The sequence below is a fragment of the Amphibalanus amphitrite genome, unplaced genomic scaffold (genome assembly GCF_019059575.1).
Source record: "Amphibalanus amphitrite isolate SeventyFive unplaced genomic scaffold, NRLGWU_Aamphi_draft 001457F_arrow, whole genome shotgun sequence".
NCBI lineage: Eukaryota > Metazoa > Arthropoda > Thecostraca > Balanomorpha > Balanidae > Amphibalanus > Amphibalanus amphitrite.
In genome coordinates, this window is record NW_024882950.1 from 1 (window position 1) to 14095 (window position 14095).

Genomic DNA, 14095 nt, shown 5'->3' on the forward strand with positions numbered 1-14095 from the left:
AACATTTTTCTACCCGCGAAATTCCCGTTGTGAAAATCTTACATTTTGTCTTCGTGACCTCTGGTGACCTTGTTTTTTGACGATACAAAAATGACCTTAGCATTTCCTTAGATAACATCTCGACCTATCCAACGCCGTTTACTGCTTCGCTACGTTGCGCCTTTTCGAGATCTCAGGGGGGGTTGTTTTCAACCCCCCCCCCCCTCCGGTTCGTGTTCGGCTCAGACCCGCTGCAGTGCGCGTGTTAATAAGATCGAAAATTTGCTTTCAGGATGATGCCCTGGCTGCAGCTAAAGCGATGCTCCAAGAAACTGGTGTCCAGACCTCAAGTAAACATGGTAAGACTTTTACTCGAGCACCAAACATCTGAGCGTCAGTCATATCCTCTTTGGGTGGAAGTAATGCTTCAATGCTAATTTCTACAAATTAACATTTGAAGCATTCGCGGAAAAAGCGAATACTTTTTCCGCGGCTTTTAGCCGTTAGTTGCTACGGACGGATTTGGTCCGATAATGTCGACGGATTTGTGCCGAATCGGCCAATTTGTCATTTTTTACCTCTGGTGACCTCATTTTTTTACCTGATCAAAAATTGACCGAAGTACTTTTGTTTTGAATGTTTTGTAGCACTGTTGTGAGAGCCATGATAGTTGGTAATTGTGCATTTTGACACCAATGTTGTCATTTTGGGATTTTGCCGTGGGATCCACTCGGAGCATAAATCCACTACTAGGACGCACCCCCCCCCCCCATGTCTGTGAATACCCTGTGCTGTTGCTACTACCGAGAATTATGTAATGATAGCACTTCTTTCTTTTACAGAAAAGGAGGGAAGTGGCAAGCGGCGGTTGCGCACCCTGTGCGGATTCGCCTTCAAGAACTGCAATAATTTCCCAGCACTTCCGCAGACACCATAAGATCTCAGATCGCAGCCACGCAGTGACGTCAAGGACGAAATGAGAAATTCTCCCGCGTTTCTCGAAGAAGTAGTCTTTATGATATTCGATGGAAAGCGAGTCAGTTCTTTAAGAGATTGGCTTCTCTCTTAAGAGTTAGCATGCTTATGCTAACCGTGCTGCTCTGGTGCGGGGGAGTCGAAGCGTCCCCCTCAAGTTTTCTCGAGCACCTCAAATGAACAGACATGTCACCACCAAACCATCGTCACCATTATTTCTCTTGCCAACTTATATTAATTAACATACTATAAGGCGAATAATAATTACATTATATGCATGATACGCACATAATAAAAGGACAGGCTAATTACTTTAAAGTCATACTTTTCTTCCCAGTAGTAGTTAATATTGTTTGTATTTTAACGGAATTCACTGGGATAAAAATGAATGCACAAGTCCATATATTTCGACAAATATTGCTTTGGCTTGTCACTGTGCCAAATACATACAGTTATTATCGCGTTTTTTTCAAAAGTAAGCAAATCCTAATCGTACCGGCCAGTCCTTGGCCGATGTTAGCACACCAAAGCCGCCGGCCGGCAGCCGGCGCTGGCGACAGCCTTGCCGGCCTTCGTGCGTCAGTAGCAGGTCGCCCGGGCGGCCTCTCCCGCCTCTCCCGCAGGTCCGGGAACACGGCATTGTCGCGTCTCGCGGCAGCGGGCCCTGTGCCGCGGCCGGCCTCGTCGCATATGTAGTGTCGGGTCAGCCTGTGGACTCTCTCCCCGAACTGAACTGAACTGAACGAACATTTTGTAGACCCGATCAGTCATCCGAACTGAACTGAACGGACTTACTTACTTAATATTGCTTTACCATTTTGTAAACCATTTTGAACTGAAACTTGCGCCATCCCGACACGTTGGTGGTGGAAAGTTGTATGTTTGTAGCTGTTTGTAGGCCTATATTTAGGAACACATTCATACACAGCGCAATGTGTAAGCATATTGTTTAGGGAAGCTGGAAGGTCAGGTTAGGTTGCGACTGCACTTTTTTCTTCTTTCATACCATTCTTTTATACTTCTTTTATATCATGTCGTGAAGTATTTTTGGGCAGTGCCTCTGTTTGGGTTGTAGGTAAACGCGCAGGGAACCTCTCTCTGCCTTGCCGACATCTGTATGTAAGCACTGTGAGAACTCAAGGGATGGGAGCAAATCCGTTAAGCCAGATCACTGACGAACATTTATTGTTCTGCTTCTTTTTTTCTTTTTGACAAGGACCGCTCGTGGGTCAACACTGTACAGTGCACTGAACACTGCTTGTCAGATGACCTGTGTCGCCCACCTGAACCGAACATAGAACTGATCTAAACTGAACTGAGTGAACTTCGAACTGAAGGAACTAAACTTTTTCAAAATCGGGAACCCTCAGTTGAACGAGCTGAATGAGCTTTCTGGACAGGCCGATAGTTAGGTAACTGAACTGAATTTAACTGAAGCCAAACTGTATTGAACTTTGAACTAAATGGTTCCGTAAGTTCACGAACTCTTCCGACCCTACTCACCTATACTATCGCAGAAAAGTCGTTCTGCACGGCAGATTCGTTCGGTTCGTTCGGAAAAAGTTCGGAAAAGTTCGGTTCGTCCGCTGACGGCAGATAGTTGTCTCCCGCCGACGGCTGAGTCGCCATGAAACGGCAGGGAGCTGGCTCCAGCGGACAGTAGTGGACACCAAAGAGCTGGGTCCAGCCCACAGGCAGGGAGCTGGTTCAAGTAGACGGCAAGGTGGTGTTGTGAATTGTTAGCCCGGAGGCGCTCGCGCTGTCGCCCGATGATTTGATAACATATTTTTCTACAATATAATGACTAAGCAATAAAAGGCGAACCATCGGGCGACTAATTGTACTTCGTTTTCAATGCAATTTTCCAGAATCGTAGAGAGCGAAGCCGCGCGTAGCGGGCTGAGCGAACGGAGATTCCCATTGGGAGGTCGCTGCGGAAAAGTTGGCCCGGGCCTGTGAGTCTGTGTGTCTGTCTGTCGAGCATTTTGGGTCCTAGCGACGAAACGGCTGGGCCGATCGAAACGGGGTTGTCACCATTCGATGCAGCGATCCGCCGGAAAGACCATGGCGTTGGTCACGTGGTGATCCGTGTCACGTGCCGCCACGTGAGGCTCTGCAAAAATTTGTTGTCAGGGCTACAGGCCAAACGGATGATGACACCGCCGCCATACTCACAGGCTACCTGCTCCTCATAGTGAACCATTATCCTAGGGAGGTTCGGTCCCGGAGGGGTGCAAGCTGCACGTGCCAGAGGCAAAAAAACGTTTTTTCATGGAAAACGCTCTAAAATCGTCATCTGTTGAGCTAGCACCATGAAACTTGGCACACTGATAGAACTCGACAAGCGCTACAAGATGCTGAAGAAATGAGTGCGCTAGCACAAGTGTAGCACGTGCTATGACCAAAACACACTTTGCAATAGAAAGGTGGCGGGTCTTTTCCGAGAGGAGTGGATTGGGCCGTGAAGGACGTGAGGTATTAGCGCAGCTGTCCCGGCGGCCACGTCAGGCCCGCGGGATGCAGCGAGGACTTGTCTGTGATGCTGGACACTGTGGACATGGGCTTGACGATAACCAAAATCAGAGCGAACATTTGCACTCGCATTCCGGGACTGGCGCGAACGAACGGGCTGTGCCTAACGTCCTTCATGTCCCAGTCCATTCGTCTAGGGGGAGAAGGTGAGGTGTGCGCTGAAGCTGGTTGTATTTATTATCCAATATCCATGGCATGGGCCATCATTTCCCATTATAAATAGAGACCAATAGACTGAAGCCGCAGTCGAATTGATCACTCCAGTTGTGTGTACGGGGACGTCATGGCTCCGGGCTCGCCACGATGAAGGTGTTAAGTGACATGAAGAGCACGAGCTTCAGTCCTGTTCAAGGACGATCTGAGCCACAAACTGATTCTAGTCATCCTCAGACTGAAGATGGACTCCAAACAGGTGTATCGACGGAGATTGTTTGTTTGTTTGGATTAGAATCCCTTTCGGTCATGTTTGACCATTGCAGGGCTATGGGATGATAGGATAGGTGATGACAGTGGACTGCAACGGCCAGTGGTGGCCGTCCTGGTATGTGAGAGCGGCCCCGTAGAGCCACTCTCAAGCCGTCCGTGTCTGGTCTATTACATTTAGCCAGGGCGGCCTGAAGTAGCGGGCACCTGTTTGCCCTGAATTGATGAAGCAGCACCTGCTCGCGCCTCGTCTGTTCGAGTCTGGTCTGCTGAATACAATCCGAAGAGACGGCGGGTCCGATACCAGGTGGTATTGTCACCCGCTCCGGCATCTCATGTAGTCACAATCGGTCGCTGTCCGATGGATGTGCTCGGGCGGCACCGTTGTGTAATACGTGCCGCTCCACTTATTTCGGCACACATCCCTGAGGGCAACCCTAGCCGACAGGAGATCAACATCGGTTTCTGCTTGTATGAGGTTTCGTCCCCGATTTGCTGCCTTGTCTGCCTCCTGGTTGTCATCGATGTCTGCGTGGCGCGGGATCCAGACAATATGTACCCTTCTCTTGTAATTCGACAGCTTGCTGAGGCAGCTCCAGATCTTGGTTAAGGTTTCGGGAACTGATCCGGCACGCCCCGCTTTCAGGAAGCGTTTGTACTGCAGTTGCGCTACTGTTTATTCTATAGGACCGCGGAGTTGGAAAGGTGAGAAGCACAAGGCTTGGCGGTGAAGAAACGGCCAGGGAGCGGCTGAACTACGTACATCACAGCACTATTGGTTACACTAACGAAGAATGGCTTACGAATCTGCGCGGACTATCGGCTAACCGTAAATCCTTTGAGAGGCTGGATGATCCGATGGTGATGTCGATGAAAGGTTCAAGGTATCTCCTATCGGAGAAAACGCTGGGCCAAACTGTTTTGCAGGAGTGCGTACCGGGGATGAATATTGAATAATGTATCGATATCCTGTGTTTACACTGATGAGTGATAGTACATCAAAGAAATAAATGTTGTTATTCTGGATCCTGGATCCCAGGATCTGATAGATCCTGGATCCCAGGATCCGGTATCCTTGGATACATTATTAATATTTTGTATTGACAGCAATAGCACAGCAAAGGAACGAATGTAAATATTTCAGAACCTGGATCCAAGGATCCGGTAGATCCAGGATCCAGATCTATGTTGACGGTGGGGCAATTTATCATTCACTGGGTCCAGTTTTGATGTTTCGGTCGCATTTAATCCGCTAACATCGTGTTTTCTCGCGCATCGCCTTTAGTCCGGTGTTACACACAAATCGCAAATGCTCATTAGCATTTAAGACTGCAACGCCTGAAAACGTCCTCGTCGAGGAACTTCATCTCGCTACCGCTCACCAATTACTAATTTTATCGTGAAGTAACTTTCATATTCGGTGTTCCCACACCCATGTACAAGTTTTCTACAAATTCCAATTAAAATCTGAGAGAAAACCCCCCTCGATGACACACCCTCACTGCGTATACGTTCCTTTACCTATGGCTATTCCAAAGATGAGCAAATTAATAAATACTATTACCGTATTTGCGCTATCCTCACTAGTTTTCTTTTTCTTTTCGTGCGGTAGTAAAAATGATGCGACTTAATAGCAGACATGCTTTTCTTTCACAGGAAGATCGAGATTCCCGAGAAGCTGCAGTGCGATCGGTGTGGGAGCTTCCGTCAAACACCTGCAGCGGCATCTGAGACGGAATCACGGCGTGACAGACCGTTCCGCTCGGAAGATCATGAAAGACGCCGCTGTGTCCAGTGCCATGGTAATTGCCGAACTGATGACTGTATTTGGAATTGCGTCAAATTTCACTCGCGGCTCAATAAACCGCTAGATTCTGTACCATCTGCGCGCCGGGAGTACGGTCCACTGATGACGATACGAGAACTCATGACCTCTGGAGGCCAAACCGTTGACCGGAGATCAAATTTGAGTACACCAGATCGAAAGAGCTTGAAAAGAACTTTCCGATGCTTTTTACGCGTTCTTCTTGCTCTTCTACAGGGTCTTTCACAATGAATGTCATTTTTAAATTGGCTACAGCGACTTCTTTTTATGTATGGATATGCACAAATTGCACCAATTCTGAAAGCCCAGAATGGAACATTTGTTAATTTGTCACTTTCAACCGCCTAGCATGATCTGGTGCCGAGTTACAGTAGTTTAAGGTTTGCCCCTTGTTTTGGACATGACCAAAGGTTTAAGCCCAAAGGACATGACCAAAGATTTTTTTTTTTTTACCTAACACCAAAAATACCGAAGTTCACGCCACCTAATTTTTGACGACCTTCCGCTTGCTTTTGGAATTTTTGAAATCGGCCAAGTATTTTAGGAGATAGCAGGGGGGCTCTAAAAAGTCCCCCAGCAGGGTGTGAGTTATAGGAATACCCCAGTGGGATGTGGGTTAGGGATGTCTGGCGCCCAAACTAAGGCAGCTAGGAACGATAAAAAACATCAGATGCGCAATGAAATTCTCTATCTGTATAGTTTCAACGGATTTGACCTCAGGTCCTCTGTTTCGGCTCCAGAGGTCAAAGTTCTCAATAGGTCAACTTCATTTTGACCCAAGGCTAAGGTCAGGTCAGGTCAAAAAGGTTAAAATGGGTGTCGATTTCATGGTCTAGCATGTCCCCTTCATAAGTTGTTCACAAAAACGCATTTCCCCATGGAGTTATGATGGGCGAGGTCGAATGTTGATCTAACCATAGGTCAATAATATGAAAAATCCGAGATATACATTTTGTAGCCCCACATGGTATAGATGTGATGAAAACTGACATCTGAACTACCCCCTATTTACACAGCCGCTGTGACGTCACCTGGGCAGTACAATTTTCCTACTGAACAAACCGTATAGTAATCTGGCACTGGACCCCCCCCCCCCCCTTCGCCAGAATCCGAACTTTAACCCGCTCGGCGGTGGGGTAGAGGTAATATTTACCCACCTCTGCCCCTCCCGGATATTCGCGATTAAGGTATCGGAGTCGTGGTGGTGCTGTTCCGGCTCCCGTCTCCCGACCGACGCCGACTCTGACTCCGACTCCCGGCCTGATACGAAATACGAAATTCCTCGCACGTCTGGAGGAGGCACAGAAGTGCCTACTTTTGAAGATTGTTCCGATGACGTAAGACGTAAGAATGGATGCGGGTGCTGCCGTCAAATAAGTTTTCCAACATCATTTTTCCACAATTAGTGAAACTCTTAATTACCTATCATCCGCGGTCAGGCCACAAGCCGACCTGTGCCAGAAAGCGTCAGTGGGTGGAGGGGACCATGTTATTCTATCAGGCATGTTAAACTTTGGGATAAAATTTTGTCATAGCACTGGAGTTGCGCGATCGGGTGGTGGGGTCAGGGCCAGCACAACAAGCTATGCTTAGTGCAGGCTCTGATCCCTCAAACCCGCCCAATCAAAACATTCGGACTTAATTAACCCTCGCCCCGTTGGGGGGGGGGCCATTTTGGCCCCCCCCTGTGGTTTTTCCTGAATAGCAAGAAAACGGCGGCGCGCAGCGCCGCCAAATTTTCAGTACCTTCCCGGGCATCAATTTGACACCTTCACACCAAATTTCAAGTCTTAGGTCACCTTAGGTCAGGAGTTATTGAGGTCAAACTGAGGTCATGTTCGAGCAAAAATGAGCAAAAAACATGCAATCTTGAAACGCTCACCAAATCTACAGTTATCAAGCAATTTCAAAGTTCTTTATATGGTCTAGTAGACAAAAAGCGGCGCTACAAAACTGCTATCTCGGATTTTCAAAATTTTTGGTTTTTGACCAAAAAAAATCAAAAAATTGATTTTTTTAGAAAAACTTTGAAAAAATCCAAAATTTTTCCGAATTTCGAAAAAACCGGAATATATGTGATAGTCCCAGCGCTCTTCTATATACATACCAAATTTCAGATCGATATCTCGTTTTTTGGCCAAGTTATAGCGAAAAAACTGTTCAAAAATGATGACGTCAAATTTTTGAACTCAATTTTTAGCAATTCTAGACCACGTACGGCAAAACAAAGACCACCATTGAACTCCCCGTGATGAGCTGCATCGATTCGATACCCATTTTATGCAAAAATATTAACTTTAAAATTTGACCTAATTTGACCTGACCTTGACCTGACCTTGACCTGACCTTGACCAAAACGTGATCTTAGCTGGCCCCAAATTCTGCCTGACCCATATAATCGCATTTGTCATGTAAAATGGACCATAAAACATGTATCACACGACACTTTCATATTGTGACCCCCCCGTGACCTGACCTCTGTGACCTGACCTGGTATCAGTGACCTCAAATAGCAAAATATGTGTTTGAAGAACATTTCCCCATCGATGATTTTCAATGAAATGCATTTTACTCGATTTTACAACGCATTTCTTGAAGTGCCTGTAAACGGTGAAAATTGGACCTTTGACCTGACCTGTGACGTCATCGGTTTGACCTAGGTCAATAAAATTGGGTCACAAGGTAGTTCCCCGTTGGGGCTATCCAACGCCGTTTACCGCTTGTCGCTATGTTGCGTGGTTCTCGAGATCTTAGGGGGGGCCAAAATGGCCCCCCCCCCCAACCGGGCGCGTTGCTCGGCAGAGCCCAACGGGGCGCGGGTTAATAAAATACAATGGAAAGGCTTTAACTGCCCCGGCCTCAATGATCAATTTCTAAATGTTTGTCATCGCGTCACAACTTACAATTACAGTCGTTGAAGGATTATACTTAAACTCACGAAACGTAATTCATACATCAGTACACATCAATTGCATTCTCGAATTTTATTATTGGGACCATTTTTTTCGACCGCGGTCCATTACCGATGGGGTCAAATGGATGAATTTGAAATGTATCTGAATGGCATCAATGTCCCAAAAAATTTTGATTTGGGTTGAAGATGACACCCAATGGTGAATAATTTTCCACCCCTATTATGATTTTCAATGTGGATTTCCCACTCTCAAATGACCAGGGTTGTGCTCGACTCAAATTTTCGGGACTGACTCGACTCTGACTCATGTGATAACCTAGGTGACTCAACTCTGACTCGACTCACCACTGAAATTTTATTGGTTGACTCAATTCTGACTCAACTCAAATCCCAAATTTCCCAGCCCGACTCAACTCTGACTCATTTGAGTCAGAATGAGTCAGATTTGAGTCAAATATGACTCATGACTCATCACATTTTGCCAAATTTCGCCCAAAAGTTGTTGACCGGAGGGGGGGTGCGGTCGAGTGTAGCTATAGGTTTGTAATATTAGTTGCAGTTGAAATATTAGCGTTTTCTCTTCGGCAGAATCAGTGCCTCAAATTTGACTTAAACATTATTCAGTTTGGGAGACTGAATGGCATAGTTATCAATTCATAACATTATGTTATGTTATGTTTAGAAAAAATCAAAAGTTCATCATTGACGATTCAAATGAAATTTTTCACTACCGGTCACCGGTCGTTATCATAGTTCATCGAAAGCTTTTTCTAGCAATACGGGTGACTTTTGACTGGAAGTTACATCCTCTAAAACAAGTTCAATGTGTTTGCCTCATCGAGACTAATTCAGTTGAGTTATATGCAGCATGACCTTTCTGGTTCAGCCCAGGTTAAAATTGTGCTTCTGTCAAATTAGGTATATATCATTTGACCACAATGGATCAGAAAAACACGGCTGTGCAAGCCTCAATCGTCTATCTCTGCGGAGTCGAAAGTTGTGACAGAAAACGTTTTCACGGAAAGCAAACTTCATGTTTTTTGCACCCTCTATATTCATTTGCAAAAAGTCTTTCCAGCAAGATCTATTGTATCGACAAGGGGTGTCGTAAATTATAACGCGTTCAGGAGTCGGAGTCGAGGCAGCTGAGCCTATTCAAACTCCTGACTCGTGGCCACGACTCCGGCGACTCAGATTCCGACTCCGAAACCTGTTTGTGATGACTACAGAACGGCTTAAGATATCGACACTAAACTTGCGTTTCTTTTTGTTACATCATTTATGCACATTCTGTAAAAATTTTGGCGAAATCCGACTTTTTTGGGGGGATGGGTGTTTTATTACGTCATTAGACGCGATTTTCGTCTCCCCTCCCTCTTCCTCCCCTCCCCTTCCCTTCCTCCCTCCTTCTGACCTATCCTACCGAGGCAAAATATACCACCGGATTTTAGTTGTTCTTTTCTTTTACAGGAGTCGGAGCTTCTTGGCGGAGCAGTTGGCGACGATGGAGAAGATGCTCAAGACGGACCTGATATCATCAGCCTCTTTGTCGCGTCCAAGCAGGGGTGGCGTTTAAAGCCAACCACGGCACGGCGACAGGAGCGGCAGCTCAGGGCTCTGTTCAGGGAGGTGTCGGACTCAAAGAGTCCCTCTGATATACTGCGGAACCACCTCGACGACGTGGAGCGACTTCTCCTCAAGAAAGTCCCCCACCAAACTGCTTCGGTGAAATCGGCAGTCATCGCCCTTTTGGAATTCGAAAGGTTCGCCAGCGTACGTGAGCCAGAGCACGCTGTGCAGTGGGATGCCGCCCGACGGCGCTTACAGACTTGGAAGCGCGATGCATCGTCTCTGGACCTACATAGAGAGGCGCAACTCCAAGATAAACTCGGAGAAGACGGTTACCTGCCCACCCGAGAACAGCTGAATGAGCTACGGAAACTAGTTGAAGCCGAGCTCCCAAAGATGTGCGCGATGACTTCCGACATTCGGCGGACGGACGCCGTAAAGATGAGACGCCTTCTAACTTCTGCGATCCTCCTTCAGAACTTCCAGAGGTCTGGGGTTATCAAAAATGCAAGACTGGACGAGTATGCTAAAATGAAGAACGAAGTTCTGCGAGTGAAGGACCACAAAAGCAACGCAACGTACGGATCCGCGAACTTGGTCGTTCGCGGTCTGGTGAAACATCTCGAGGTGTACGTCGAACACTTCAGGTCGTTCCTGGTAACAGAAGATAAGGTGGACCTGCTGTTCCCCTCATCGGACCCGGCGGACGACATCGCCGAAGTCTGCCGTGGATTCCAGGTAGACTTTAAGCTGACGCCTACGATGATCAGGAAGGCTGCCTCCACCGCCGCGTATGACGACCTGACGGACAGCGAGCGCCGTAAACTGGCGGACCACATGACACACAGGTCGGCTACGCAGTTCCGCGCCTACTCAGCAAAAAACAGGCGGGCGGAGGCGACCAAAACGGTGCAAAAGATGAAGCAGGTGCTGTATGGCTGTGATGAGACGACAGACACAGAAGATTCTGAGCCTCGTCCAGCTGCTGTGGCCTTCAGCTCAGAAGAGGTGGCAGTCTTGGAGAAGCAAGTGCGCAAGATGATCAGTGATGGTACGTTTGTGTCTAGCAGGCTGGCACTTACTATGATGTCAAGGAACAGCCCTTTGTTTGACTCACGATCACCTAAGTGCGTCGAGAACAAACTTAGGGCAATGCTACAGAGTGCTCGTGAGAAGGGGCGGTGGGACCGGTATGCTGATGAGAGGGGAGGACGGTCGCGCAGGCGGTAGTTTCACGGACAGCCGTGTGGTACACACAGAAAAATATTAACACCGTTAGCGGTGTAATTGCACAGTACATATCTGAGCACTTGAGGAAAGTTAATTTAGTCCCTTCCCCGCTTAAATTACTCGCGCTTCCAAATGAACACCAGGAAGAAGGTAATAGAACACTGTTAGGAGGGTTGGGTGTTTTGCTACATGTAGTAAAACACCCAACCCTCCTAACAGTGTTCTATTACCTTCTTCCTGGTGTTCATTTGGAAGCGCGAGTAATTTAAGCGGGGAAGGGACTAAATTAACTTTCCTCAAGTGCTCAGATATGTACTGTGCAATTACACCGCTAACGGTGTCAATATTTTTCTGTGTGTAATCGCTCTGTTGTGAGGGGTGCCCCCGCAATTTCAACCGTTCACAGCGTTTTTTTTTTCAAGTTCTGCTGCGACAGTCGTATGGCAATCGTTCTGTCAGTTGTGAGGTGTACCTTGTCCCCGCAATCGGCAACCGTTCACAGCGTTTTTTTTTTCAAGTTCTACTGCGACAGTCGTATGGCAATCGTTCTGTCAGTTGTGAGGTGTACCTTGTCCCCGCAATCGGCAACCGTTCACAGCGTGTTTTCATAGTTCTGCTGCGACAGTCGTGTCGCAATCGTTCTGTTGAGTGAACTCGCGATCGTTCGCGTTCACACAGCGTTTTTCCAAAGTCGTTGGAAAATACACTGCATTAAGATGAGCACTGTATGTGTTAACGAATACCTGCTCCCATGACAAGTATGCGATAGTAGATGATAAGCATTTATCGGAATTCACTGGGATGAAAATCAATAGCATACAAGTCCATATATTTCGACAAATATTGCTTTGTCTTGATCAGCTGGACAAAAATATATAAAAATTATTTCATTAAGTATCCGAGAGCAATAATGTAAAGTAAGAATGTTAGACAAATGGCAATGTTTGGCTAATGTTTGGTTAGAATGACTGCCGTGGGACACCTGGAGACTTAATACCAGACAACAGCCGGGAGCACAGCTTAGGAGTTTGATGGGATTAACGTCGCGGGGTCACTAGCAAGCACGCGGGCGCGACTGCACACTGGCACGTGGACTGGCTGTGGAAATGTGATAACAGCTACAAACGTAAGTTACACAGGAAATGTCGAATTTCACTGCGGTTTTGATCAGTCACCAGTCAACTATTCGCCGGACACTGTATCTGTTATCACTGATGACGTGATAACTGTATCTTTTATCACGTCATCACTCCGCCACCTAGCATGACCCGGTTAAATTTGTTTTACCAAACGATGGACAATGATGCCCCAACATGTGTGAGAAGTTTCATTATGATCCTTGGACTGTGGATCCTTTGATCCTTAAGACTGTGGGTACCAGCGTAAGAAAACCTCTAGACTTTGGCACACACCCCGGAAGAACCGGTCGGAGGCTGTACCTCTTTGGCATCAATAACTCATTGACCTGACATTTAGCGTCCGTCTAGGATAAAACTTGGAAGGGTCGATACGACCCACCTGCCTGTGCGAGGGTTAATTCACCATACTTGACCCGTTTTCGAAATGTATTCCGCTAGCCGCTTGTGGTCAGTAGTGTGAAACGCCCCCCCCCCCCCCACATACACACATGCAATTATAAACACCGACAGTACAGGGTGGATTAAGACTCGTAATACGTCACAAATCCATACACCCCTTAAGACCCTTAATAACACTTAAATAGCTGAATAGCTGAATCAAGACCAGAGTGAAACATTAGGACATGATGTGAATATCACATTTCAGGAAGTGTTATATGTTATGTAATGCTAAAGATCAATCAAATATACAGAATAAACAACGCAACATATAAATCATTAATAAAGTTTTTTCCTGTAATGCGCTTAAATCGTCATTTTTTCCCTTCATGCGCTTAAACACGCAATTTATTTGTCATTTTTCGGCGCACTGCGCCGACAAGGGACAAATTTCTGGGACTTAAAAGCGCACATAGGCAAAAGTGCGCCAGAACTGAACCAGCCCAAAATATAAAACTTATTTTTTAGGAAAAGTATGACGAAGTTCTTATTTATTGAAGTGTTTTATGATGTTTTAAGATGAGACGAGTAATATCCAAACACTCGTTCTTCAATTTAACCGTTTTTTTTGTTAAATCACTTTTCACAAATTCAGCTTAAAAGTCGAGTGGGGCTGCATGAGTTTAACATTGTCCATACAGCCAGATGGGGCGCAATTTTCCTGAAGTGCGAATAGCTGCTAGCCGAGACCAAAATCTTGATCCGCGCATAAAACACTGGTAAATATGATGAAAAGCATCATATTGTGTACAGTAACGGGTAATTTATCAGCTTTATATTAAAGAAATTCACATTTTAAAAATGTCCACTAGTATTGAGGGAAATTGCTGATTTTCCACTCACGGCGCATTTTGGTCAGTATAAGCGCACTTAAAAACATGAGCGAATTTCGACGCTGTGTTTGCTCAAATTTAATGCATTTAAGTCATATTATTACTTTGCCATGTTCCTGAGCATAATACATGCATATTTCATTCAGTGGCATCGAGCGTTTGAAGATTATGCGGCATTTTACTTTCTTTCCAGTCCAGGCGCATTTTCCTGTGCAAAAACGCAGGAAAAGCGCAGTCC

General features: G+C 46.3%; 1 protein-coding gene across 1 annotated transcript; it reads left to right on the plus strand.

The window, feature by feature from the left end:
• The first annotated feature begins 230 nt into the window (after positions 1-230).
• Positions 231-12167, plus strand: LOC122373196. The gene is made up of 4 exons (XM_043351039.1): positions 231-338; positions 822-985; positions 5566-5711; positions 10119-12167. Exons 3-4 carry the CDS (start codon positions 5682-5684, stop codon positions 11445-11447), a joined length of 1359 nt encoding a protein of 452 aa, XP_043206974.1. The 5' UTR covers positions 231-338; positions 822-985; positions 5566-5681; the 3' UTR covers positions 11448-12167.
• The last annotated feature ends 1928 nt before the right edge of the window (positions 12168-14095 follow it).

Bases quoted from the DNA above. Each gene is read 5' to 3' on its own strand.
- LOC122373196 (XM_043351039.1), top strand. From the start codon at position 5,682: ATGAAAGACGCCGCTGTGTCCAGTGCCATG. The intron at 5,712-10,118 runs GTAATTGCCGAA...TTTCTTTTACAG, and splicing joins CCGCTGTGTCCAGTGCCATG to GAGTCGGAGCTTCTTGGCGG.